The sequence below is a fragment of the Passer domesticus genome, unplaced genomic scaffold (genome assembly GCF_036417665.1).
Source record: "Passer domesticus isolate bPasDom1 unplaced genomic scaffold, bPasDom1.hap1 HAP1_SCAFFOLD_37, whole genome shotgun sequence".
NCBI lineage: Eukaryota > Metazoa > Chordata > Aves > Passeriformes > Passeridae > Passer > Passer domesticus.
Genome location: NW_026990149.1, coordinates 2,985,443 through 3,010,357, shown reverse-complemented (window position 1 = coordinate 3,010,357; position 24,915 = coordinate 2,985,443). Strand labels below are relative to the sequence as shown.

The window sequence follows — 24,915 nt, the reverse complement described above, 5'->3', positions numbered from 1 at the left end:
GCAAATGCTTTGGAAAAGGGGTCAAGGAGGGATGTCAGCAGGGCAGGGACAGGTCTCCTGTTGTCCTGTGTGCACAAGGGGCGAAATCATCATTTGATGTCTTTGCTGCAGATTCCTCGGCTGGTGAAGGTGTGCATGGAGACCTGCCCTTATTTCCAGCTGGCGAGCCCCAGGGGTGTGTACCACATGGTGCCAGCAGGTGCCTCTGCCGCTGTGCGCATCCGCTTCAGCCCCGAGGAGAACAAGGTGAGCCTGGAGGAGCCCAAGCACAGAATTCTCTGCAAAGCCATTGTTTTCCCTGCACTCTGGGTGCAGCCCATTCCATGCTGGGAGCTTGGCTCCAGGCTGTGGGCAGGCAGCCTGCAGCCAGTCCCAGCTTGGCACGGGCTGCCAGGCACTGCAGCCAGGCCTGACAGGCTCTGCTTCCCCTCCCTGCACATCCCTGAGCATTGCCAAGGGAAGATGCCCAGGGAACAGGATGAAAATGACAGAGGGCTGTTGATGGATGTTGGGCCATCTCTAGGTACAGTGGAAGGTTTCATGATGATGGAAAACACTAGAGGAACAAAGAGGTCTGAGAGCTTTCCTCCTTCCTGCCTGGCAAGAGCTTCCCTGCCTCCCCCTGGGCTGGAGCAAGGACGGTGCTTTTTCCCAGCCTCTGCTCTGCAGCCTTGCAGCTGTGCTGTGCCAGAGCACAAGTGAACATGGTGCAGCTGCAGGGCCAGGGCAGAGGATGTGCTGTGCCCGTGAGCCTGGCCTGGCACAGGCACCCTGGGCTCTGGGTGCCCTTGGCCAGCAGGAGGTTGCTGAGCTGCAGGGACTTGGACAGCTGCCTGCAGGAGCTGGTGTAGGGCAGGTGCAAGCTGCAGGCAGAGCTGTGAGCCCAGAGCCCGTGGCAGTGACACTGCTGTGCCTCTGTCTTCATGCCTGTGCCTGTGCTTGCTCTGTCAGCTGGCACCCATTGCGTGCCAAAGGTGCTTTTGCCTGGAGGTTTGAACAGCAGTGCTGAGGCCCTGGCAAGTCTGATCTCCGTGCTGGCATCTGCAGGCTTGTTCATCCAGAAGGGTTTAGGCCGTGGCATGGAAGGGAGGAAGCCTTGCAGGGAAGCCAAGAGAGGCTCTTTCCAGCAGCATCCTGCTGCCTCTTAGCACTGTTCTTCTGCTGACTTGCTTGGAGAGGCAAAGTTGGAGGGGAGTTCTGAGGCACCTGATGTTTCTGCACCAGGCCAGAGATGCAGGAGCTCTTTGGGTCCAGCTGTTTTCTCATCTTCCTTTTGCTGCTTCCAGTCAGTTGAACATTTTGTCCTATTCTCAGACAGTGGGAATATAGAAACCTAAAGAGGAATGTCCTGTGTTCCCTAGCTCCATGTTCCTTAGAAGGAACGTAGGAATTCTTTAACATCATTAAAATGTAGAGTAAAAATTATGGTGGCCTAGGGCAGTTCTTAGTATGACCCAAGTGACACAAGAGCTTAATGCCACAGAGATAGGTTTTGCAAAGTGCCCTGGTGCCTTTAAAATGTGGCATATTAGTAGAGCTTAGTGTTTATTTTGGGGTGGAATAGCTAAATTGATGCCCTTGAAGGGAGTCAATTTTTTTTTCCTGCCATGGGGATGGCACTAAATGCCCTGTGCTGAGGCAGTTTCTTTTCCTGCAGGATTATTCCCACCAGCTCATCTGCATGACTACCAGTGAAAGGATCGTGGTGCCAATTCGGGCCATTGCTGCCCGAGCTGTCCTGGACTTCCCTGAGCAGCTGGACTTCTCCAGGTGTCCAGTCAAGAGCAGCACCCAGAAGACTCTGCTGCTCCGCAACACTGGGAACCTGGAAGCTCGTTTCCAGCTGAGCACCCAGAGGTGAGGCAGCCCATCTGTTCTTGAGCAAAGGATATCACCTCTGGGTGATAGCAGCGTTGGGAAAGGGCAGCAAAAGGAAGCAGAGCATCAGAGCTGCTGCCCTGCAGCCCTGGCTGGAAGGGAGCAGGATGGATGGCAGCTGCTCTTGCCTTCAGTGTTCTTAGCAGGATGCAGCCTTTGAGCTTTCTCTGTCCCAGCTTTCCTGGAGGCTGCTGGAACATGTTGGCAGCTGGCTTGCACAAGCAGCTCCTGAAATGCTTTCTCAGCACTGTCAGCCAAACAGAGCCATTCTCTGGGAGGCCACAGGCACGTGGCTTTGCAGGGGTCCCTGCATCAGATGCCCAACATGAGCTGTGCTGCAGGCAGCCAGTGCAGCTCCTGTTCCTGAAGCTGATCTGCTTTCCCTGGTCAGCTGAGGGCATCAGTCACCTCTTGTGTTCCATGATGAACCTCTGAAAGCTAGTTTAAAATTTCGTAACAGATGATTTAAATCTCTGAATCAGATTATGCCCCCTTTCATTGAGATTTCTTTTTGAATACTCTGAAGTTGCTGTGTTTCTGCTGTTTTTTTGTTTTGGTTTGTGTTAAATGTTTGCCAAAAGATCATACAAATGGACCTAGTTAAAAAGCAGAAGAAAACAAGCTATTCAAACCCTCTCCATACCTTATCTTTTCTGCCTGTCACGTGCAGTAGTGATTAATGGAAAGGGCAGATCTGAGAGGATGAGAAGTGTCTTAAGGAACAGCTCACAATGGACAGAAAAAAGGCCAAAATGTAGCCTGTCAGCCCCATCTCTTGGCAGTGGTTTTCATTTGGTTATTAGAGTGTCAGGGATGTCTCCTTCACAGCTCTTCTATCTTAGAGCAGCTTTCATTGAAATGCTGATCAAATGTGCCCTTTCTAGGCTAAATCAGGATGTTTTCAAGGTAAAGTAAACCAAAGAACCACACTGCAAATTCAACAGTTACTATTCCTTGGTCTTCAGGGAAAAGTTCCTTCTCCCTGTGTGATTCCTAGGCTGTAATCTCCCAGGACAGGGAGTGCCCTAACATTTGCATCTCCTGAGATGAGGTTTATAGGCGGCAGGAAAAGAGAAATTCCTGAGGCAGTCAGTGTCCAGTTGTCCCTGCAGATAGCTCTGAAGCCTCTCTGTGCTCTTCAGAAAGCATTCTCTGATGGGATTGCTGGCAGTGGGAGCCCTGAGTGTCACTGCAGAGAGCTGGATGCAGAGTGTGGGGAGCTGAGGCCATTTTGCCCACAGGATGTTGTGAGGGCTGGATCTGCTCAGCAGTGGCTCCGTGGCTGTTTCTGATGCTGTCTGTCCTGGCTGTCTTCTGCTGGCTGTGCTTGGTTTGCTCCCTGCTTGCCCAAGGGAGCTGCAGTGAGCTGCAGTGCAGAAGGAATCTGCTGGCCAGCTGTGGCCAGCCCTGATGGCTCTCTTTGTGTTGCAGTCCTTTCTCCGTGGCTCCGGCCGCAGGAGCTCTGGGCGCTGGTGACACCGTGCAGGTGACAGTGGGATTCCACGCGCTGACGGCCGGTGACCATTGCGGGTGCCTGGCAGTGTGCTGCAGCACAGGTGAGTGCTGGGCCTGCCCGGCCACAGGACAGCTCTGCACCACGGCTCCCTGCTGTCCCATCCCCTCCATTCCCTCCAGAGGTGCCTCCCCTGCTCAGCTTCACCCCAAAGCAAACGGAGAACTCCTTGCTGTTTGGGGGCTTGAGAAAGTGCATCCCCTCTAACAGGCTAAGATTTTGGACTCCTGTTTTGCTGGGAGTTGCTGAGTGGAGGAAGGAGGATCCCTGATTCTCCACTGCCATGTGGCTGTGCCTGGGTGAAGGTTTCTTTTATTCCTGGGCAATGCTGTAGGTGAGCTCTCCATCAGATTCTCTGCAATGCAATGGATTTCTAGCACACCTCTGTCCCATATGCTGCTTCTGCACTGGCTTGTCACAGACCCTTTTCCTATGTGGCCCTTACACATATATGTAGTTTCTGTCTAACAACATTTTCAAGCCCTCAAGTTCCTTTTTTGTGGCAAATCAAAACAAATTTTTCCCTGTCCCCATTTCCCAGGCTGTTCATGCTGTAGCAAACCTCTCACATCTATCTCCCATTTGATTTCTAGGCTGAGGAACCCCATTGATTCTTAATGCAGAAATAGCTCTGTACTTAGTAATCTTTCCTTTGTTCCCTTTTTTATTTAATTTGCAGTGTTCCAGCTTGGTTTTTGACATCAGAAAAATATAAAATATTGCAAGGCTGATGTGGTTGTGGGTTTGGACAGGGAGATGATGATGATACTGATGCTGATTTTCCTGGTGTTCATTTTGTAGTGGTTTGTCCTATTGCAGAGCCAGGCTGGTTGTGTTTCCTCACCTGGGTCCCCTCCTGCTGTGGGCTGTCACTTCATTTGTTCCTCTGGGCCTCCTTTTGCTGCCCACCTGCCCCCAGGCATATTTGCTGGTCAGCAACAAGGGCTGCAAGGGATCAGGAGAGACAGGAGTCTGGTGGGATGCCCGGGGAGGCCCTGGGCAAGGCAGGACTGAGCAGGGCTCCTCAGCGTCACCTGAAGGACTTTGGTGCAGAAATCCCGGTGATCTGAGTGGGTCACCAGAGCACATGGACCAACCCCACTGTACACACTGTCACCCTGGGGCCACAGCTCTACAAACATACTCAGAAATAAAGTGTTGAAGGAGCTGCCCAGGACATCCCCACGCTCTACACCCAGAGCTGTCAGGATGTGATCAATGGACTGATCCACAGAACTGCTCATTCAGCTAAAAACTGGGACACTTTCCTCTGTGACCTGTGGTTTGCTGCGTTCCTTGTGCTTCCATCAGCCAGTGAGCTGAGCAAAGACTCCCCTTTGCTTTGTTCCAGGTGAAGAAAGAATCCACACACACCTCAAAGGAGAAGCTGTGGATGTCAACGTTGGGTTGAGCACAAGTTCTGTGGAGATGGACAAGACTTTGATCACCATGTCAAGCCACAGAACTGTGTTCATCCAAAACAGGAGTAACATCACAGCCCACTTCCAGTGGAAGGCTTTTCCTAGTGAGGAAGGAGAGGATGAAGAGAAGAGGAGGTTGGTTTGAAAGATGCATTTCAGTGAGATACATGGCCCAAGACTGAAAGGAATGTGTGGCCTCAGGGGGGTGTTGGTGCTTTTGAATGGTTTAGGCCAAGTAAACCATCCCTGGCACCAGGGTGTGTGTCCCTGGGCTTTGGGAGCTCAGGACTCAGCATTCCAGTTCCATTTATACTCCAAGCATGGATGGCATTTTGGGAAGGAAAGGTTGATTGTGATGACTGTATTTCCTCAGGTTCTAATTGGGCTCTTGTCTCTCTCATCTTCTTCCCACGTGACCTGGCAACATCCCTAAACATTTAATGATTTTCCAGCCCCTCTTTCCACCCTCTTTTTTCCCCTTAGTTCCTTGAAAAGCTCCTTGTCCATCCAGGCTGCTTGTCTCCCCTGTCCTGCTGTCAGAGCAGCTTTTGAGATCTCAGAGCAGAGAGGACTTTTTGAGGAGAGGAGATCGTGCAGGATCCTTTCCCTGTCAGGACATTCTAGAACCATGCAGTGGGATGGGAGCCAAAAAGCTCTGGATGATGAAAAGATCTCTCCAGGAGTTTGCTGTCTCCCTCCTGCACAACAAAGTCCCTTCCCCTCTCAGAGCCTCTGTTTTCATGCACATTGCATAGAAAACCTTGAATGTCACTGCAGGGATTTGGTGCCTGAATTCATCAATTTCCTTTGGAAGTGCTCTGGGATGCTCTTGTGAAAGGCAGAGTAGGGAACAGGGCAGGTCCAAAATGGAAGAAGCAAAGAGTGCTGCTGGTCCCACGTAGCTGCAAGCCAGCTTGGTCTCCCCTTGCCAGGGAAGCCCTGCAGTGGGTGCTCTGTGATCTTTATCTGCCTCCCCCGAGCAGCTCAGTGGGAGGAAAAGCCAGCTGAGGTGGCTGGTGGATTCTCCCTCAGCTGTGGCAGAGGCTTTGAGCCAGGAGGTTCTCTGGAGGGCTGCTGGCTTTGGAAAGCTCCCCTGAGCTTGCAAGTGTGGAGTAAAAGTCCCTGCAGTGCCAGTGAACAGCAAGTTATCCCTGATCCATGTGGGAGCCTCGTGGCTTGGGGTCAGCCTTTGCTGGGGAGCTGCTGCTGCTCCCACCCAAGTGCTTTGCTCTCCTGCACTCCCACTTCTCTCTGCAAATCTGTGCCTTATGAAACCATCTGCTGGCCTTGTCTCTCCCTGGGGCTGCAGGCAGTGTTTGCTGCAGACACCCAAAGAGGTGTCAGAGGAAAACATCACAGAGGAGAAAAGCACAGAGGAGGTGAAGGGCTTTGGTGGAGGTGACACTGCCCTCCTGAGCAGCATGGTCCAGGAGGAGATGGCAAAGGTGCCAGAAGAGCCCATGCTGTTCTCCAATGAGGTTTTTTTCATTGAGCCAATGGTAAGTGATAGCTGAGAACCTCATTTTCCTCCTCCTCCTCTTCCTCCTGCTCCTCCCAAGCACCCAACCCCAGTCCCCCTTGCCCCGGCTGCAGTCACTGGGCAGATCCTCAGCTGGCCCCATGTGCTGGGAGGGAGGACATGGAGTTTCTGGAGTGGCTGCAGAGCTCCCTGCTGAAAGCATTTCTGCCCTGGAGGGTCAAGGCAGGGCTGGGAGCCTGACAAAGCCGAGCTCTGCTGCCAGGGCTGGAGCTCAGGGCACTCCGTGCGTGTCCTTGCAGTGTCACAGGGAGCAGTTCTTGTAGGGAGGGGCTGCCCCCACACGTGGGGCTCAGCAGAGGCTGTTGCAGCACTGCCAGCTCACACACTGACCTGAAGCTGGCAATGGTTGGCTGGGAAAAGGAGGCCAAATTCAGCCCAAGGTTGATCCCAGAAATGCCAATGGCCTCCTGTACCACGCCTTGCACTATTTCTGAGTCTGCCTTCCAGTGTCATCTGTGAGCCTGGACACAAGGCTGGAAGGTTTCACTGGGCCTTTTGAGTTCTCCTGCACACAGGGACAGAAAACCTTTTCCTTTTCTGTTTCTGCAAGCAAACTACCACGTGCTGCCATCAGCCAGAGCCCTGATTCTGAGCACTGGCATTGTGAGAGATGATGAATGCCTGGTGTGTGCACACTGCAAAATCCCTTCTCCCCTTGGAGTAAAGCCCAGAATAATCCCAACCTCTGCCTTCTTTCAAAACAGCTTGACTAATGTTTGTGTTTCAAGGAAGGGGCTCATGTTCTCTTCTTGGTTACTGCTATGGCCCATCTAAGGCCAAGAGGCAGCAGTGCACAGGGGCAGTTGCATCCCAGTGCAGCTGACAGCAGCATGATGTGAGCAAGAGCTTGTGTCAGAGCAGTAGGAATCTTGTGGAGAGTGGGAGCTGATCAGCTGAGCATTGAGAGCTTCCAGCGCTGTGTTGAGCTGCCTTTGGAGGGTTTCCTTGGGCTCCTTGTGTTGTTCACTATTTGATGCTCTAAACAAAGGCTGACAGGACTGTGGTTGAAAACAGGAAATGTGAAGTTGGAAGAGAAATGTTTTGCTGTCTCTTTGTGTTGCAGGAGGGAGAAATCGGGCCAAATTGTTCGGCTGAAATCCAGGTGACCTTCAAACCCCTGGCAGCTCTGGAGTATGGAAGTGTGGCTTACTGCAGCATCTCAGGTGCAGCTCCTGTGCCCTGCTTCTCTCCCCCTCAGTGCAGCCATGGTGCAAGCCTGAGCCCACTGGGCTGCCCTGGCAGTGCTGAGAAGAGTCCCTGGCCAGCAGGGCAGTGCTGGCACATCCCCAGTGGCCCTGCAGCTCCCAGGGAATGTCCCGTGCAAGGCCAGGGCTCAGAGTGCTGTGTCTGGGTTCCTGAACCCAGCACAGCCCTGACAGTGCAGGGAGAGGTTTTGATGCCATGCCTTTGCCAGCATTTCCTCAAAGGCCAGAGAGCTGCAGAGCAGAGCAGCTTCAGTGAACAAGCACTAAGCCCCTGCAGGCCCCTGGCCTCCAGGATGGCTCCACTGGACATGGATCCATCATCAGGTGGCAGGAGCTGGGTTAGAAATGTGCTCCCTGAGCCTGGATCAGCTCCCACTGGCCAGACAGCACCAGAGCAGAGGTGGCTGAGCCCCACTGAGCCCAGGCTGTTGGTAGAAGGAGCAGCCTTGGCCAGCAGCTGCTTCTCTCCCTGTGTGGGAGCTGTCACCTTGCAGCTCTCAGTCTGTGGAAACAGAGCCCAGTGCTGAGGGTCAGAAGGTGAGGACTTGGGCAACAAAGTCCTGTGCTGCTGGGCCAGGTAGTTTGGTAATTGCCAAGCTCTGGATGAGCTTTGTGCCTTCACTGAATGGATTTCCGAGCTCCTCTAGGTGCATGGGAAGGAAAGCACAGAATCACAGTATGTTAAGGATGGAATGGACCTTAAAGGCCTCTGGGCAGGGACACCTCCCCCTAGAGCAGGTAGCTGCAAGCCCCATCCAGCCTGGCTTTGAACACTTGCAGGGCTGGAACCTGCAAAACTTCCCTGGGGAACCTGCTCCAGTGTCTCACCACCCTCACAGGAAAAAATGTCATCCCTAATATCTAACCTAAATTTCCGTTCTTTCAATTTCTACCCATTACTCCTTGGTCTGCCACTCCAGGACCCCAGAGATGTTTGAAACTCAGCAAACAGGTGGCTCCCATTGGAAACCAGCCCGAGGAATGGGTTAGGAATTAGAAGTCAGCCCCAAGGGATATCTGCTGAGGGAAGAGAAGGGTCCATATCTTCTCCTGCAGCATCAGGAGCTGGTAGCATCCAGCTCAGAGTCAGGGACGAGCACTGAGGCAGCCTGGAAAAGACAGTGTGACAGAGGGAATGCTTGTACTGAAATGGACATCTCTCCCCAGGCCGTGAGAGCAGACTGCCCCTGCAGCTCAGAGGGGAAGGCCAAGGACCCTTGGTTGAACTCAGCTGTGACACTCTGGAGCTTGGGGACATTTTTGTCAACACCCCCCATGTCTGTGAGGTGAGCAGCAGGGCTGGGGATGGATGCTGATGGCTCCTGAGGCAGCAGCAAGCCTGGTGGAGCTGTGGAATTCCTGCCGAGCTGGGCAGTTGTGAGCAGGGAATATTTGATGTGCTGGTCCAGTCTGGGGGGTCAGAAAGGTGTGTCTGTTGTTCATGAAGCCCCAGCCCTGCTTTTGGGCAGCCTTCCTTAGGGATCAGCTGGGAGGCTTCCTGCAAAACAAGCCCTTGGCAGGTGAAACCAGCACTGGGTGCAAAAGCTGCATGTTCAGGGGCTTTTGTGACAGTGCCAGACACAAGGCACCTTTGGACTGGGCTCTGCAGAAGCAGCTGGAACCAACTGGCTGCCTTTGAGCTTCAGTCCACTGCCAACAGCTTCCAGTCAGGGTCTCCTGCTCATTCCTGGAAGTCCCAGGAAAGCCTTGGGAATCCTGTCCCTTGCTGACCAGTCCCACACTTCAGCCTTGGTGCATCTCTGGCTCTGGAAAGAGAAAAGTGTTCCTGGGAATAAAGAAAAGGATTTTTCTTCCTCTTTGCTTTCCCCACAATAATGCTAAGCTTGCAAAAAAATCATGAGAGAGCAACTGAAAAGAGGTAGAAAATGAGGCACTACATCAGGGCAGACACTTTCAAAAGCTTGGCTGGGGAAGAGAAAGACACCCTGAGTTTTCTCACCAAAAGATGGTGCTGTCTTTACCTTTTGATGCTGATGCCTCATTACCAATGTCTTCTTTCCATGGTGTGGGAAAAGGTGAATGAGTGGATGGTGCTGTTGGAGCTGTGCAGGCTGGGGCAGCAGCAGCTCAGTGCTGATTCACTAGGCAGCTGCAATCACCCCACGTTGCTCTCAGGGCCAGGTCTCCATGAGCAGGGTGATGCTGCCCAGAGGTGCACTGCTCTGTGTCCATGGGATAAGCCCAGGGTGATTGCAGTTCTGTGCAGTTGCCACTGCTTTGCATGAAAACCCAAAGGCAGAACTTGTCCTCTTGTATCTTTTGACTTCTGCCATTCAGCAGCACAAAGCATCTCCTGCCTTTTCTGGCTGTTCATTGCATCCTTAGACAATAACTCCCAAAAAGGGAAGATTCCACATGGATTTCCACTTTGCTTTCTTGCTGCTGCAGGTGAACCTGATCAACCAAGGAGCTCTTGATGCTCCCTTCAGATACATCCCTTCAGCAACAAAGGTGGGCTTGGGCTTCAAGTTGGCACCCCAGGAGGGCATCATTGCAGCAGGTGGGAGCCAGACTCTCCAGATCTCCTTCAGTGCCACCGTGTTGGGGAGGTTTGAGGAAGAATTCCGGTTCAGTGTGGCTGGATCTCCTACGCCTGCCATCCTGACCATCAAGTAAGGACCCTGGGAGCTTGGTGGGCACATATGGAGCTGTCTCTGGGACATGCCCCAGCTGCCTCCTGTTGGGGTGGAGCAGAGAGAAAAGGTGTTTGCTGAGGTCTTCATCTCTGCTCTGATGCTGGCATTGCTTTAGTGGGAGGATGCCTCCTGCCCTGTGTGGTACCTGGAGCTGGAATGACTCCTCCCTGCAGGGATCTCCCTCTGCCCTGGGCCATGGCAGGCAGTGGGATGGATCAGCTTTGGGCAGCAGCTGCTCTGGGATGTCCCAGCTGAACAGCCAGCAAGGCCCCCAGGGCTTTGGAGATGGGCCAGCCTGGGGCATTCTGCAGCAGCAGCAGTGCTTTTAAAAACTTCTGTCAATAATCCATGCCAGATGGGCAGCAGCAGCCTCACCTCACCTCTCATGGCCATGCTGTGGGGCACAAGCCGTGCTCCCAGCTGCTGTGCCCAGAGTGCTCTGGTGCCTCCTGTGCACAGCCAGGCAAGGGCTGATGTGGGAGTCAGGGAACTGTGCAGCAGGAACTGTGCCAAGGACTTGGGCATCATCCCCTGGGCTGGTGCCATGGCAAGAGATCATCCTGGCCCAGCACAAGGGACAAGGGGTGATGATAGGGGAGGCAGAGCTCAGTGCTCAGCACCACAGCAGCACGAGGCCTTGTCCCTGCCAGCCTGAGCCTTGTGCTGCTAGGATAATGCAGTGGGAGCAGGAGAGCTGATGCTGGCTGCTCTGCAGCTTTGGAACTAGGTGCTGCTCTTGGGAGGCACTGGGGCAAGGCAGTGAAGAAATGAAAGCAATCTGCACTGGATTATAGCAGTAAGATAAGGGAGATGGATGAAAAAGAACAAGGAAGTTATTACTTTGCAAGAACAAAGTGGTGAGTAGGTCTGCCCCCAGTGGAGAAAGAATGATGCTGGCTTTGTTCTTGGAGGAAAAGTGCTGCTTTTTTATTTTGGAGATCAAGAGGGAACCTTCCACCATCCAATAATTGATTCTCCTCTGTCCCTCCCCTAAACTGGTGATGGGATGTTTGTGCATCAGCAGCTTTCTCCTTGAGCGAGGGCAGGTGTCTCTTGTTGAGATGTGTGGAGCAGAGCCAGGGGCAGTGCTGTGAATCCAACAGAAGGCACAGGTCACTGGGCCTGGATTTTTAACCACAAGGCAGAGTGGGCATGGATTGGCATCAGCCATGAAATCAACTGGGGAGTGTTGTGCAGCTTCAAGTGCTGCTTTCAGTGGGTGTTGGTGACATTTGCAGTGTGTCTGCTGAGTTCAAGGACAGTTGAGGTGCTGTGCTAGATTCAGGACCCCCTTGTTTGGTTGTTGAAGCTGTTGCTCTTGGCTGTGCCAGCTGGTGCACTGCTGACAAGCTGGTCCTTTCCTCTAGGATTCATCTGTGCCCTGTGTAGAAGTGTTGCTGCTCTTTTCAGAGGATGTTTGGGGCTGCCCTGGGTTCATGTGTCAGAACTGTGTCTGTAATGATGGTGTGGGTCAAACTCTGCTGAGAAAGCTCCTCCGTGGGAACAGCAGTTCCAGCTAAGAAGTAGCAAAGCAGGGAACCTGTGTCTGGCAGGGCTGGTTACAGAAGTTTGTGGGGACACCTTGATGCCCATCCCATTGCAGATGGGGAAAGTGAGGCCCGGAGCCATGTCTGGCTGTGTGTTCAGGGTCCTTCATGGGACCAGCAGCATCCCGGGGGCTTTTCCTGCCTGCCCTGTGCCCAGAGCCCATCAGTGGCTGTTGGCTGCTGGCCACTTGGCTTTAGCTGCCTCCTGTGCCCAGGGGCACTGTGCTGAGCACATGGTGTGTGCTGGTTTGAAAGGCACGGTGCCCTGACACCAGGTTTGTGCCCCCGAGCCACGACAGCTGGAGCTTTGCAATTCCTTGAACCAAGGCATTTCCTGCTCTGTCCTCGCCATGCAGGGGCAGCGTCACTGGACCGAGTTTGCACTTCGACCTCCCTGAGCTCGACTTCGGGGACATCTCCTTTGGTGAGTGCTGCCTGGGCTGGGACACAGCGGGAGGGATCTGTGCCTTCCGAGAGAAAAGCATCCCTCCCTCCTGCTCTGCCCCAGCAGCCTCTTCAGGCTGGGAACTGCAGGGCTGCTGGTGCCGCAGGGAGCATTTGGCCATTGTCAGATCAAACAGAAGCAAGGCATAGAAAGTCAGGATTTTCTGGTGTCTCTGTCCTGCTTGAAAAGACAGATGTCTGCCAAGGAATGGAAAGATGAGCCCCTCCCTCCAAATGATGATACCTTTGAAATGACAGGGCTCCCGGGCAAAACTGTGGGAAAAGGAATAACAGTTCTTTCCTAGACTATATCAGGAGAGCCCAGAGAACAAGAGCAGACGTTTGCCAGCTGCCAAGTCCCGTTTTTGTCCTTTGGTGCAGTGAGGATCCCAGCAGGAGGAGCTGTGGGCTCTGGCAGGGCAGTGATCCCCTGCCAGCCGGCAGCGGCAGGGAAGGAGGGAAGGAGGGAAATGCTCCTTTTGCAAAGGGACAGAGGGCAGGGGGATGTGGGCAGTGCCTCAGAGCAGCAGGCAGCAGCGGGGAAGGCAGGCAGGGTGGGTGCCAGGCTGAGCTGCAGCCAGGGCAGTGCCGGGGCCAAGCACACAACCTCCCGCAGCAGCACGCGGCCGAGCTCCATCCCCGAGCGGGAGGAAGGGAAGCTCCGCTCCCTGCCCAGCCTCAGCTCCCACTGCACAGCGCCCACGGCATCACGCCACAGCTGCCAAAAACCCCCAAGGGAAAAGCCCACCCCCAGGGCCAAAACCCCCAAAACCCCTATCCCCCTTCCCAGACCAAGGGGAGCATTCACTACCAAGCCAAAACCCAGAACAAGGAAGGTCATGGACTTTTTAAGGAAACTACTTGCCTTTCCTGAGCTGCTTCTGTCCCCCCCTGCATCACCATGGAGGCACTTGTCAAGTTGCCTTTTTGAAGAAATGAAACAAGTAAGGCAAGAGATGGAACTATGGTTCTGAACCAGGAGATAGATCCTGCTGGATCTGCTTTCATTCCTAAGGTCTCTTCAGCTGAAGGCAGCTGTTGTATCTTTGCTTCTTTGGAACTGTTGACTGTTGTCTGCATGCGGTGAGCTCAGTCTCATTGGAGGTTTTGCCATCTGTGTTTGTCCTTGTTGTGCCTCTCTTGCCTCCCTGCTGGAGTCACTGCTGGAGCTGGCAGTGCTCACTGGGATGGGCACAGAGAAGCTCTGGGTTGCAGCTGCAGTTGTTTTTTCTCCCCATCTGTGTTCCAGTGCCTCTTGGTGAGCAGGCCCAGGGAGAAGTCTCCTCCCCACAGAGCCGGCCAGCCCAGCCAGATGTCCACTGCAGAGCAGCTTGTGGCTGCTCTCCAGGCTCTGCAGGACATCCCCACCATGAGTGGCTGCATCTCTGGCTTTCCAGCATGGAAAGCAAATCCCAGAGCTCCAGTGGGGTAAAGCCTTGCAGGCTGCAACCCCAGTGAGCAGCATGGGTGTGATGTCCCCGTTTGTTGGGTGAGGTGGGACCTGGTTCCTCATTGCCAATCTCCAAGCAAGGCTTGGGTGTGCCCCCAGTTGAGTGGGCTCTGAGCTGTCTCGTGCTCAGTCTGTTTGGCTCAAACCAAGAGACGCCTTTAGGATCCTGCAGAGAGAAGCTGCATTGGGGTGCTTTGCCTCACGTTCTAGTTCCTGATTCCATCCTCACTTTCTTTTGCTGTAGCTTCTTCTCAATGCTGACTCACTGTTTATCTATCTTGAAAAGGGTGGGAGTGGTGGCAGGCTTAACAGGGAATTTGACAGCTTGAATTCTCAGAGGAAATGCTCGGTCTGGGTGCACACTCATCACTGGGAGATCACTGGTGCTGGTTTGGGGCAGGTGAGGCAGCTCCTCCCCATCGCCAAGAGAGAAGCTTGCAGTGTTCAGCAGGGCTAGGAGTGGGCAGTTTCAAGGCTGCAGTCTGCAATCTGTGTCAAAGGGAACTGAGTGACGATTCATTCCTCATGCAGCTTCTGGGTGAGCTGTAGTTCAGATAATCCAGAGCTAAACTCCAGTGCCACTTTCATTGTGCCAGGCCATTCCCAGCAGGAGTCAGGCCACAATGGGAGCCTCAATGGATGTTGGTGTCCTTTCCTAGGCTTTCCCTACACCCAGTGCTGCCGGCTCACTAACAGCTCCCCGGTGCCCGTGACGTTCCAGCTCCGCATGTCGTTCGATGGCACGCAGCCGGCTGTGGACAGCGTGGATCAGATCCGCTGCCACAGTGACCCAGCCTGGAGGAAGGGCGTTCACTTGTATGTGGAGCCCCGGGAGTTTACCATCACTCCCAGCCAAGGGACCATCCTGCCCCAGGGACACCAGGACATCCAGGTACGGGCAGAGTGCAGCCAGAGACGCTTCAGCACCAGGGCTGCAGCTGCACTGGAGCGTGGGAGGGCTTTAGCTCTGCTGCCAGCTTTGAGCATGGTGTGAGTGAGAGATCTGCACTGCTCTGAGGCCTCTGCTAGCTGCCTTACTCGGGATGTTCCTCAAGGAGCACTGTTTTCTTTCCAAAATCATTTGCTGAGGTCACATACCATATGGTCAAGGCCAGAAGTCACTCTTGGGTTCTTGAGAGCCATTTATTTGATTGCAAGTGGGCAGAGCAAAGATGAGGGCAAAAGGTGGCTGTTAGAGAGATGTCATTGTAGAAAGCAGTTAGCTTTCCTTCTTGGTCTGATTTCCCCTCTCCTGGGGAGCAGAAGGATTTGTGTTCACTGCAGGAATCTCCAGTGGGGACAAAATACTCTGCAGCCATGAACTGCCCAGCACCTGCTGGGCCACACTTTGCCCTCAGCTTCCTGCTGTAAAGCTGAACTCGTTGTGTTCAAGTCAGATTTCTTCTGCTTTTATGTCATTGTAGTCAGATGAGAAATTGGGCCTTAATTTGAATACAGTGGTTCATAGAGCTTTAGTCTAATGTTTTAATGTAGCTGAGCTATGCCCTGATAGCGAGGTGTGTTTAAGACATCTGCTATTGCCAGAAGGCTTTTGTTGCTTTGAGACTGTGCTCTACACATGGAGCAGCAGCAGAATTAAGACAAAATCTTCCCTCAAGGGCTAGAGGATATCACACGTGGATAATGAGCTTTTGTACGGAAGAATTTCCTGTTCTTCTCTTCCACCAGGTGACCCTGTGTTCCAACTCGGTGATGGAGTTCTACAGGAAAATGCTGGTGGATCTGGAGGGTTTTGGCAAGGGAGTGGCATCATTGGTCATCACAGCCAGGTACCAGCCCTTCCCTGGCCTCCCCCAGCCCCTGCCTTGCCCAGGCTTTGCTGGCTGCAGCTGCCAAGGAGAAGTGCTGGTTCATGAGCTCATGTTGTGCCAGCTGGGCATGAGAAGAGCAGAGCTTGGACAGCAGCCTGTGGTGAAAAGCAGCCCTGGTCCCAGCCCAGCAGGGTCCTGGGCCCTTTTCTGAAGGCACCAGGAATGAGATCATTTCTTGGCCTGGCTTTTGGTGCTTGAGGTGGAACAAATTTCCCCAGGGCCTCCTCTCCTTCTTGCTGCAAGAGGTGGAGTTGTGCTGGGTGCGAGCACTGTGCATTGGTTTGGGACACAGCAAGCAGCCTGCTGAGAGCCAGGCTCTGGTTCTGTTCATGAGGGCACGTGGCAGGGGGGAAGTGGCTGCCAGCAAGAGTGCTGAGGGCAAGGTCTCAGGAGGGGAAAGCAGCCCTTGATGTGGCAGCTCAGCTCTAGATTTTCTCCTTCCCTCTGCTTCCCACTCTGAGCTTGAATGTTCTCAGGGTTGAGAGCAAAAGTGGTTGTTGCTGCAGCAGAATTCCATCCTGCTGTGCTGCTGTGGGTGTCAGTGGAATGCCAGGAGGGATGCAGTTCCCTGGGGCTGTTCCCTCTCCCAGGCAGAGCCATCCAGGCAGTGCCTGGGCTGCCATTTTGTCAAGCAGGTGGGCTGGGGACAGTCAGTGCCTGGAGCTGTGGAGGGAAGGAGCCAGGGAGCTGTAGGGCCTGGGAGGGGCTGATCAGCCACTCTGGAGGGCAGCTGGTGTCTCGTGCCCTCCAAGGCTGGGGCAAGCAGCTGAGTTCCCAGGCAGGGCAACAGCACCATGGCAGAGAAGGGAGTCATTTTTCCTGGGACACTGGAGTTGTGTGTTCCTTGAGCATTAGTGAGCTCTGATCCTTGTTGGGAAGGCTCCCCCAGAGCTCATGGGTCACTGGGAGTGTTACAGGAGTCCTTGCAAGCCTTCCTGGGGAAAGGAGGGGCTGAGGCAGCTGTGGGACAAAGTGCTCTGCCTGGGGCACTTGGCAGCCTCTGGCTGCTGCCTCTCAGGGTTTGCCCCTCCTTGACAAGACCTGTTGGAGTGGGAAGACGTAGAAGGCAATTTATCACTGCAGGGCTGTTCAATGCCCATTTGACAGTGACCAATGTGTTATGCTCTGTTTTACAGTCTTTGGGGGTAAATGTTCTCCATTCTCTCAGTATCTCTGATTCCCCTGGGCTCATCTCTTTGTCCAGATGTCTTGTTCCTAAGCTGCAAGTGTCCCCCCACGTGCTGCAGTATGATGAGTGCCTCCTGAAGGTGCCCTACGAGAAGAAGTTCATCATTAGGAATCCCAGCCACCTGCCTGGCTGCTACGGGCTTATTGAACAGGTTTGGCATCCCATCCACCTCCCCCTCTCAAATATTATTGAGGAGCTTATTCGGGGGAAAAAGGGTTTGGACGTGACCTTGCTGGTTTCTATTCAGTCTTAAAGATCTGCTGAGAACAGGATCCTACCCGAATGTAAACTTGAGGATGCAGTTTAACCTGCTGAGGGAACAGTTGATGTTCTAGTCTTCAGGGTGTTTTCTTGTGGGAGATCTTGGAGGGCTGTGAAAGCTGCTGCATCCACAGACACCAGTGCCTGTGCTGGCAATCTCCTTGCAGGATATCCCTGGGAATGCTAAGCCTACAATTCTTGCATCTTGTTTGTGCCTTTTACCTTTGTCCTGGGCATTTTTAAACACGTGTGTCGGTTGCTGTTGCGGTGGATGTTAGGGAGTGTAAAGTTTCTTCAGAGGTGCCTCTGAAGCTGCATTTCATTGTGTCTCTTGCAGAAACGCAAGGAGGACTCTGCTGTGCTCTACTCCAGCCCCAAGCCCTGTGGGATTGTCCAGCCTCACAGCACTGCAGAGATCCCAGTGCTGGTGGAAGTGCAGGCGCTGGGCACGCATCGCACCAATGTTCTCATCGGCGTGTTCGGGGATGAGAGAAACCCACTGGTGAGTGCAGGGGAGATGTGTGCCTCTGTGCAGCTGCTCCTGGCAGGCTGCAAAGGGCACAGGGATTCTGCCGGGGAAAACAGGCACAGGCTGCTGTGGAGAAGGCCAGGAGGGATGGGTGGCACAAACAGCTCGTGCCTCACGGGTGGTAATCTCAGTGTCTGGCACAGAATGTCGTTGGTCTGAGCTGGAATCCAGGGTCACTTTAGTGCATTACTCTTGAAAATGCTGTTAACTTTGGAAACATCTGTTTGAAAATGGCATCTCTCTGAGCGCAAAAGAGGATGTCAGAAGACTTCTGGGAACCTTGAGCTTTCTGTAAAAAAAAGGAAGGCTGGCATTTCAAGAGTGGTTGCAAGGATTGAAACTTAGATTAAAACATAAGGAAATGACAATGGCAAATTCCCTGAATGGCACCAAACATCTGAACCTGGGCCATTGTGGCACTGCATGTAAATCAGTGAACAGGAAGGACAGGCAATGCAGGCTGTGCCAGGGAGCCTGAAGTTTGACAGAACAGTTTCTTTCAACTCTGAGGCTGCTTACCTTAAAGAGGAGGGTTTCTCCCCACCAGAGGAACCAGTTGTTTAACTGTCAGCCTGGCCATAACTAGAGATTTCTTGCAAAGCTTTTACCTTTGGGCCAATCCTTTGTAGTTTGAAAGGTTCTCTTACCTTGATCCTTTTAAGTTTGGAGGTGAACATGTAATTATCTTTTTCTTTTTTCCCAAAAGCCCAGCATTTCAGCTGGAGAGTGGTAGCTGTCCCTAAAGAAATACCTTGAGCAGGGATGAGCTGTTTAAGGTTTTTTAGTTTTCCCTGTTGTGGTTTGTTTGAGTTTTTTTTAAAAATCTTTCATGCCTGCTTCCTGGGACAGAGAAAAAAGTTATGGAGCTCTGGACGGCTGGCAGAAACCTCCCCAAGCCCAAGGCTGATGGAGTCTGGCAGGATCCCAGCACTACAGCCGATGTATGTATGTCTGTATGCATGGGGAATGCCACCTGAGTCCCCTGGGAGTGTTGGAAAATGTCAGCCAAGCCCCCAGCAGTGTCAGGGAAACATTCCTGATAAATACCTGGTGGAGCTGCAGAGTTTCTGGCGTTGGGCCCTGGGGGGGCTGTGCTGGCTGTGCTGGCTGTGTCTGCCCCTGGATGTCTCAAATCTGCCCTTTTGGCTTGCCTTCTCTGTCTTTTGCTCTCCCACTGTGCTTTTTGCATGCCCACAAGGTGTTCATCCCTGTCCTCTGCAGTTCCTCAGTGCAAGCAGTTGCAGCTGCTGCAGCAGCTCAGGGTCATTCCTGGGCTGCCTTTAGAGCAGACCTGCTCCAGCCTGGATTAGGAAGGGCTGGATCAAAGCATTTCTCAGTTCAAGGTGCCAGCAGCCAGCCAGGGGCTGCATCCTGACCAGGAGCTGCTGGTGCAGGTGTCCCTCCCTCCCACTGCAGGTCTCTGTTCACAGTTATCTTCTTTTCCAGAGATGAGCTTCACCCACCTAAATTCAATCCCCAACCACCAAAGGAGATGAGAACATGTTTGGATTGCCCAGCGTCTCGATGGAGGCACTTCAAGGCTGGAAAGCAGGAGGCAGCCACAGCCCTGACTGAAGAGCAGGATTTGACCCAGTCTTCAGGAGCAGAGGTAGATTTTCTTGTACACCTACTGCTTGTGCTGCCTCCTTAGCCTGCCACCAGCAAGTCATGCTCCTGCTGAGCTCCCTTTTTGCTGCCCTGCTGTCCTGTGCCCTGACAGTGGTTGGGCAGCAGGGCCAGTGGCTGGACATGGGGGGAGTGGCAGGGAGAAATAGGAGAGTTTTCCTTGGAGAAGCTCACTCAGATCCTACAGGCCTGTGTTGAGTGTGGCATTTTTTGCCTTGTTGCCTTCCCAATGCAAGATGAGGCTTTTATCTGCATCATGATGGGAAGAGCTGCAGCTTCCTTGCCCACAGCAAGCTGGGATGAGTCCTGATCTCCATGTGCCCTCTTCCCAGCCCAGCCAGACTCCCTGTTTGCAGGTCTCTGCTGTCACCCGAGAGCTGCTCTTGCACTGCTGGCCCTGAAGCTGTCTTACAAACTGAGACTTGGCAAAGTGGCTGTCTCTTCCTGCAGGCGTAGGGAATGGCTTGTTTTTCAGGTGCCACCACAAGCTCCTGCAAACCCTCACCTCCCAGCAGGCCTGGAGGGATTCAGGTGCTCCGTGGGCACACCGCACACTGCCCTGGAAGCGGAGAAGGGAAGAGGGAATCTGTCTCCCTTGCACACTGGCAGTGTGGCAAGCAGGGCTGGAGCTGCCAGTGCCACTGGTGGCCCTGAGCATTGGCCACAGAGGGGCCTCCCATCCCTGCTGGCCCAGCACAAAGTGCTGCTGGAGCAGCTGGGTGTTGGAGAGGCCGTGCAGGACACGTTGTGGGGCTGCCCAAGGACGCTGTGCAGCACCTATGGAGGGCACTGCTCCCCCTGCAACTCCTCAGGTGGTCCAGAGGAAATTTTTGCAGGAGCTTTTGCTGTAGCACCTTGAGGAAGCAGCATTTAAATCAGAGAGAGAGGGGAAGAGCCTCAGGAGTCAGATGAGCTGGGCTGGGAGTCCTTTGCTCAGCTCCAAGAGCTCTCACTCTGAGTCTCCTCCTTTTCTAAAAGCAGTAAGTTTTGAAACTTTTTCAAGGCAAGTTGTGCATCAGAGAGAATTTCTAGTGCCAGGAGACATCCCAGTTCACTTCCATGTAATGTACTAATGAATGCATTGACCCGTGAGGATGGGAGAAGATTTTCCCCATGGTCCCTGCACTGGTCAGTGGCATGGATGCAGGATGAGATCAGGGTGATTCTGGCAGTGTTTGGGGAATAGGCCCCTCTGGCTGCAGCTGCACTTTGCTCCAAGGTGCTCTTCTGCATCCATTTCCATGCTCAACAGCTCCATCTCTCCTGTCTTCCATGCAGGCTTCCAGTATCCTGCCAGTGTCAGGTGTGCTACAGCCAGGAGAGAGCCAGCAGGTCTCCTTGCCCTTCTCTGGCCACCTCAACAGCATCTCCAGTGCTACGGCGCTGTGCCACGTGGAGGGAGGCCCCAGCTCCGAGGTGCTGGTGCCCGGGGAGGCCTCACGTGTCAGCTGCTCCCCGAGCCCCCAGGAGATCAACTGTGGCTCTGGGGCACCTCTCAGGGAGAGGTGAGTAAGCCTTCCATGGGTTCCTGCTCTCCATGGGTTACTGTCCCTGCAGGGCTTCCCTGCTCCAAGGACTCTGAGCTCAGAGGTGCTGCATAGCAAAGGCCAGAAGCAGCACAGGGATGGCCACTCTTAGCTCCCTGGCTCCCAAGAGAGGAAGCACCTTCTTCTGTTGGGACAGAGCATCTTCTTCTCTAGTTTAGTGGTGAGCCCTCCTGGCTCAGATGCTGCCTTCAGGGAGCTGGGCTCTGGCCCTGCCTTGGCACTGCCTCTAGAGGTGTCTTTAGCTCCATGGTGTTGAGTCACATCTTCTTCATCATCTCCCTTCTTCACCAAAACAGTGGGATTGCGGTGTGGGCAGGCGTGGGGCACACACCAAACCTTGGTTTGGGTGCTGGTGCTGCCACAGATGAAGTCCTTGCAGTGCTGATCTGCCAGGGTTCTCCTGATGGTGGGACAGCAGCCATAAAAGCTCCTGTCCTTGAGGCTCCCCTTCAGCTGCAGCAGTGGGCAAGCACAGGAGAAGCTCTGCTCCAGCAAGGCAGCCCAGCTCAGGACACACAGGCAAAGTGTGCAGCTGGGAGTGGGGGCTGCTTAAAGCAAGCCTGTGCATCAGGACTTCCTTCAGGCCAGGCTGAAGTTGGTTTTGTGGGGAGGAGAGGGACGAGGCTGCTTCAGATGGTTTCCATGGCAGACAGCACCAGCTGGCTTGGTCACAGCTGGCTTCCAGCAGGAAATCTGGCTGACAAGAGCCTGTCTTGCAGGAGAGCAGTTCCTGCAGCTTTTGCTTTCTGACTGATGGGATTATTCTCATTTAGGATCAGGCTATGAGTCATTAATATCGAGGCTCACGGACAGAGACTCTCTAACTCATTAAAGTTAGAAAGTGGTATGTTTATTAACCCCGGTGGGCAGCACCAGAGTCGTCCCTACAAGGCGTGACCGTGCTGTACAAGGTTCTTTGCCCTCTCTTTATTTCCCAGGATCTTACATACAATACATGTGCACAACCCCAGCACCTCCCCTCCCTGCTCTGTATTAAAATGAGGTCATTAGTCCTTCACACCTGTGCAATTCTTCTCTGGAATTGGGTTGGTGGTCTCCAATTGGGTCAGTGGTCTTAAGGGATGAAGTCAGGAATGTCTTCATCAGGTCTCTGTGACCCTCTGGCACCATCCAAGGTCCCCTGCTTAGTGACTGATTGACATAAAGCCCAGGTGCTAACCATTGTTCTACGGGTTTCAGTATGTTCTTCTAACAGTTCACTTACTCCACTTCCTTCTATCAAGAAGCTCATCATGGTAAACAATATAACAATCAGCTCTGGCTTAAGCATCTAATCATCATTAACCTATGGTCTACCTGTCTAACTGACATCCTGATCAATGTGAATTGCTTCTAAGCCTCAGCTGAAATCTGAACTCTTTAAATTCTTGCTTCAGCTCTGCCCAGGGAGAAGGGAGCTGAATGAGCTGAGTAAGAATTGCAGGAGAGATCAGCAGACGTTGGCACTCTGTGCTCTGCTTGAAACTGGGAAGTCAAGAGACAAAGGGTGTTTTCAGGCACAGCGCAGAGAGCTGGTGGATCAGCCTTTGGCAGTGGGCTGGAGGTGTCTGGCTGTGCCTGGAGAGGGAGCTTGCACAGTCAAGCCCTTCTGATGGCAAGGCTCAGGTTTGGCTGGTCCTGGAGGTGTCCTTCCACCACTGCCCTCCCTTGGGATGTTCCCAACCTCTGTGGGTTGAGGAGAATTCACGGAAATGGTCTGGCGCTGCTGCCTGGCCTCAGGGTCAAGGAATGAAGTGCAGGGCCAGCCAGGACGAGTGAGCCCAAGGTTCTGGTGGTGACTCTCAGCCATGTTTTCTGTTTTGTCTGCAGAAGGGAGCTGAAGCGGCTGTCTCCAAAGCTTGAGGAGGAGGCAAAAGCCTTGGAGGAGGAAGAGAGGCAGAAGGAGAAAGAGAAGCAGAAGAAAGAAAAGAAGGGTGTCTCTGTGGGGAAGGAACCTCCAAAAGCAGAGAAGGGGAAAACCAAACCCCCAGAGAAGAAGGAAAGCAAGGCCCCAGAGAAGAAGGACACCAAAATCCCACCAAGGAAGGAAATCAAAGAACCAGAGAAGATGGAAAACAAACTTCCAGAAAAGAAAAACAAACATCCAGAAAAGAAAGAAACCAGATTCCCAGAGAGGAAGGAAAGCAAAGCCCCAGAGAAAAAGAACACGAAAGCATTAGAGACGAAGGAAACTAAATTCCCAGAGAAGAAGGAAACCAAAGCCCCAGAGAGGACGGAAAGCAAACTCCCAGAAAAGAAATACAAACCTCCAGAAAAGAAGGAAACCAAATTCCCAGAGAGGAAGGAAAGCAAGGCCCCAGTGAAGAAGAACACCAAAGCATTAGAGAGGAAGGAAACCAAATTCCCAGAGAAGAAGGAAAACAAACTCCCAGAAAAGAAATACAAACTTCCAGAAACGAGGGAAACCAAATTCCCAGAGAGGAAGGAAACCAAAGTCCCGGAGACGAAGGAAATCAAAAGCCCAAAGAAGGAAAGCAAAGCCACAGAGAAGAAGGAAATGAAAAGCCCAGAGAAAAAGGAAAGCAAAGCCCTAGTAAAGAGGGAAATCAGAATTCTAAAGAAGGAAACCAAATCTCCAGAGAAGAGAAGCAAACCTCCAGAAAAGAAGGAAACCAAATTCCCAGAGAGGAAGGAAATCAAAATCCCAGAGAAGGAAATCAAAGCACCAAAAAAGAAGGAACCCAAAGCCCCAAAGAAGGGGGAAGCCAAAGCCTGAAAGAAGGGAGGAACCAAAATCCCAGAGAACCCAGCTGAGCTGGAGAAGAACTCTTTATTTTATTCACACAACTTATTTTATACAGTTTGACGAACCTAATGTGCAACTTTAGGTAGTTAATCGATTTCTTATTACTAGTTATGCGAGTTATTCTGTTGGATAATAAAATATATTTTACTTGTGCATCAAATCTCTCTGTTGTATTCTTTGTATTGTTACCTATTCTCTTCACTGATTCTCATGGGACAAATCCCTTGTTCTTGCAGGTGCATTTGTTTTTCACCCTCAGATCAGATTGTTCACCAAGTCTCATTCTCAAAAGAACTTCACATGGGAACTTGTGACTGCTTAGCTGCACTTAGAAGAGATGACAGGCCAGCTGTTAATATAGCAGAACAAGGCCTGATTTCATAAGGCCTTTCTTTTATCATTATTCTACCTGTCTCTGATATCTCCCCCTTTTTGTTCATTTAAAAAAGGCTCCTATGTTCTGATGTTGAAACAGCTCACTCTTGGGAGGGTATGATCTCATGAAGGTTATCACTGGTTATCTGTTAGATGTGGGATAAGATACATAAAAGACCAGTTCCAATCAACAAAACTTACCCAATTCTGTCAAGTCATTGACACAGGGTTTTGCAGCATGAGCAAACAAAAGAATAATGTCCAATGTCTCTTAGGGAAATGGAAAGAAATGACCATTGTTTCCAATTAGCTGAGAAGTAGGAGAAGGTCCATTAGCTGGAAATGTTGATCTTGGACATCACTGAATGTCCTCCTGGCAGCTGGAACAGGGAAGAACTGAAGAAGGTTGGGAGGAGCACTGTCCCATGATGATGCCATGAGGCTTTTGTTGGCCAATTGCCTCTGTCAGTTTCCAGGCACAGCTGTGTCTTGGCAGTCCTACTCCTGTTCCTGTTCTGGCCACAAAGGCTGCAAGGGGATGAGGTTATTTCTCTTTCCACTGGGCCTCATTTCTTCAGAGCTGATCAGTATCTGATGGAATGAACGGGTGACTGCTTTGAGCTGTTGGTGATAAAACACAGGCATCTCTTCTCCTGAAGTTAATGAATCAATTAGGCTTCCCTGTGGGACACTCCACTGAGATTTAGATGGGATGACCTTTTTTCCAAGTTTCTAATGTAAATATTGCATGATTCAAAATGTTAGTCGTCCAAATTTCTCATGTACATATTGCATTATTTGAATGTTCTTAAGGCATTCATTCCACTTCTTTTTTGTTTTTTAAGAATGAGATGCATGTCTTTTGTTATGAGTATGAAGAAACAGCGTAGTAAAATAATACACGTAGTAGACAAGAAACTTAGAGCAATTAGGAATAATTTAGATGCAACGATCGGGAATATTTCAAATAGCAGACAAAACTAACAACATAGGTGGAATGAAATAAACAGAAATCTCTGAAATAATGTACCATCATCCCAGAGTCTGCAAACAGCTGACAAACCTCGATTCAGTGGGGACTTGGATAATTATTTCCAGATCATAATTCCCAAGCTCCCTTTAAAAATAGTTCAA

General features: G+C 52.2%; 1 protein-coding gene across 1 annotated transcript; it reads left to right on the top strand.

Moving 5' to 3' along the window:
- The first annotated feature begins 96 nt into the window (after window positions 1-96).
- Window positions 97-24,671, top strand: LOC135292531 (hydrocephalus-inducing protein homolog). The gene is made up of 16 exons (XM_064406722.1): window positions 97-246; window positions 1,658-1,857; window positions 3,310-3,434; window positions 4,743-4,947; window positions 6,122-6,311; window positions 7,416-7,515; window positions 8,725-8,843; window positions 9,967-10,190; window positions 12,118-12,185; window positions 14,315-14,547; window positions 15,345-15,445; window positions 16,692-16,827; window positions 17,275-17,439; window positions 20,371-20,597; window positions 22,470-22,581; window positions 24,627-24,671. Exons 1-16 carry the CDS (start codon window positions 97-99, stop codon window positions 24,669-24,671), a joined length of 2,400 nt encoding a protein of 799 aa, XP_064262792.1.
- Window positions 24,672-24,915: the final 244 nt, after the last annotated feature.

Excerpts from the sequence above, each read along its gene's own strand:
- LOC135292531 (XM_064406722.1), top strand. The coding sequence starts at position 97 with ATGTCTTTGCTGCAGATTCCTCGGCTGGTGAAGGTGTGCATGGAGACC. Across the intron at positions 10,191-12,117 it reads CCTGCCATCCTGACCATCAA|GGGCAGCGTCACTGGACCGA; the intron begins GTAAGGACCCTG and ends CTCGCCATGCAG. Across the intron at positions 20,598-22,469 it reads GGGGCACCTCTCAGGGAGAG|AAGGGAGCTGAAGCGGCTGT; the intron begins GTGAGTAAGCCT and ends TTTTGTCTGCAG.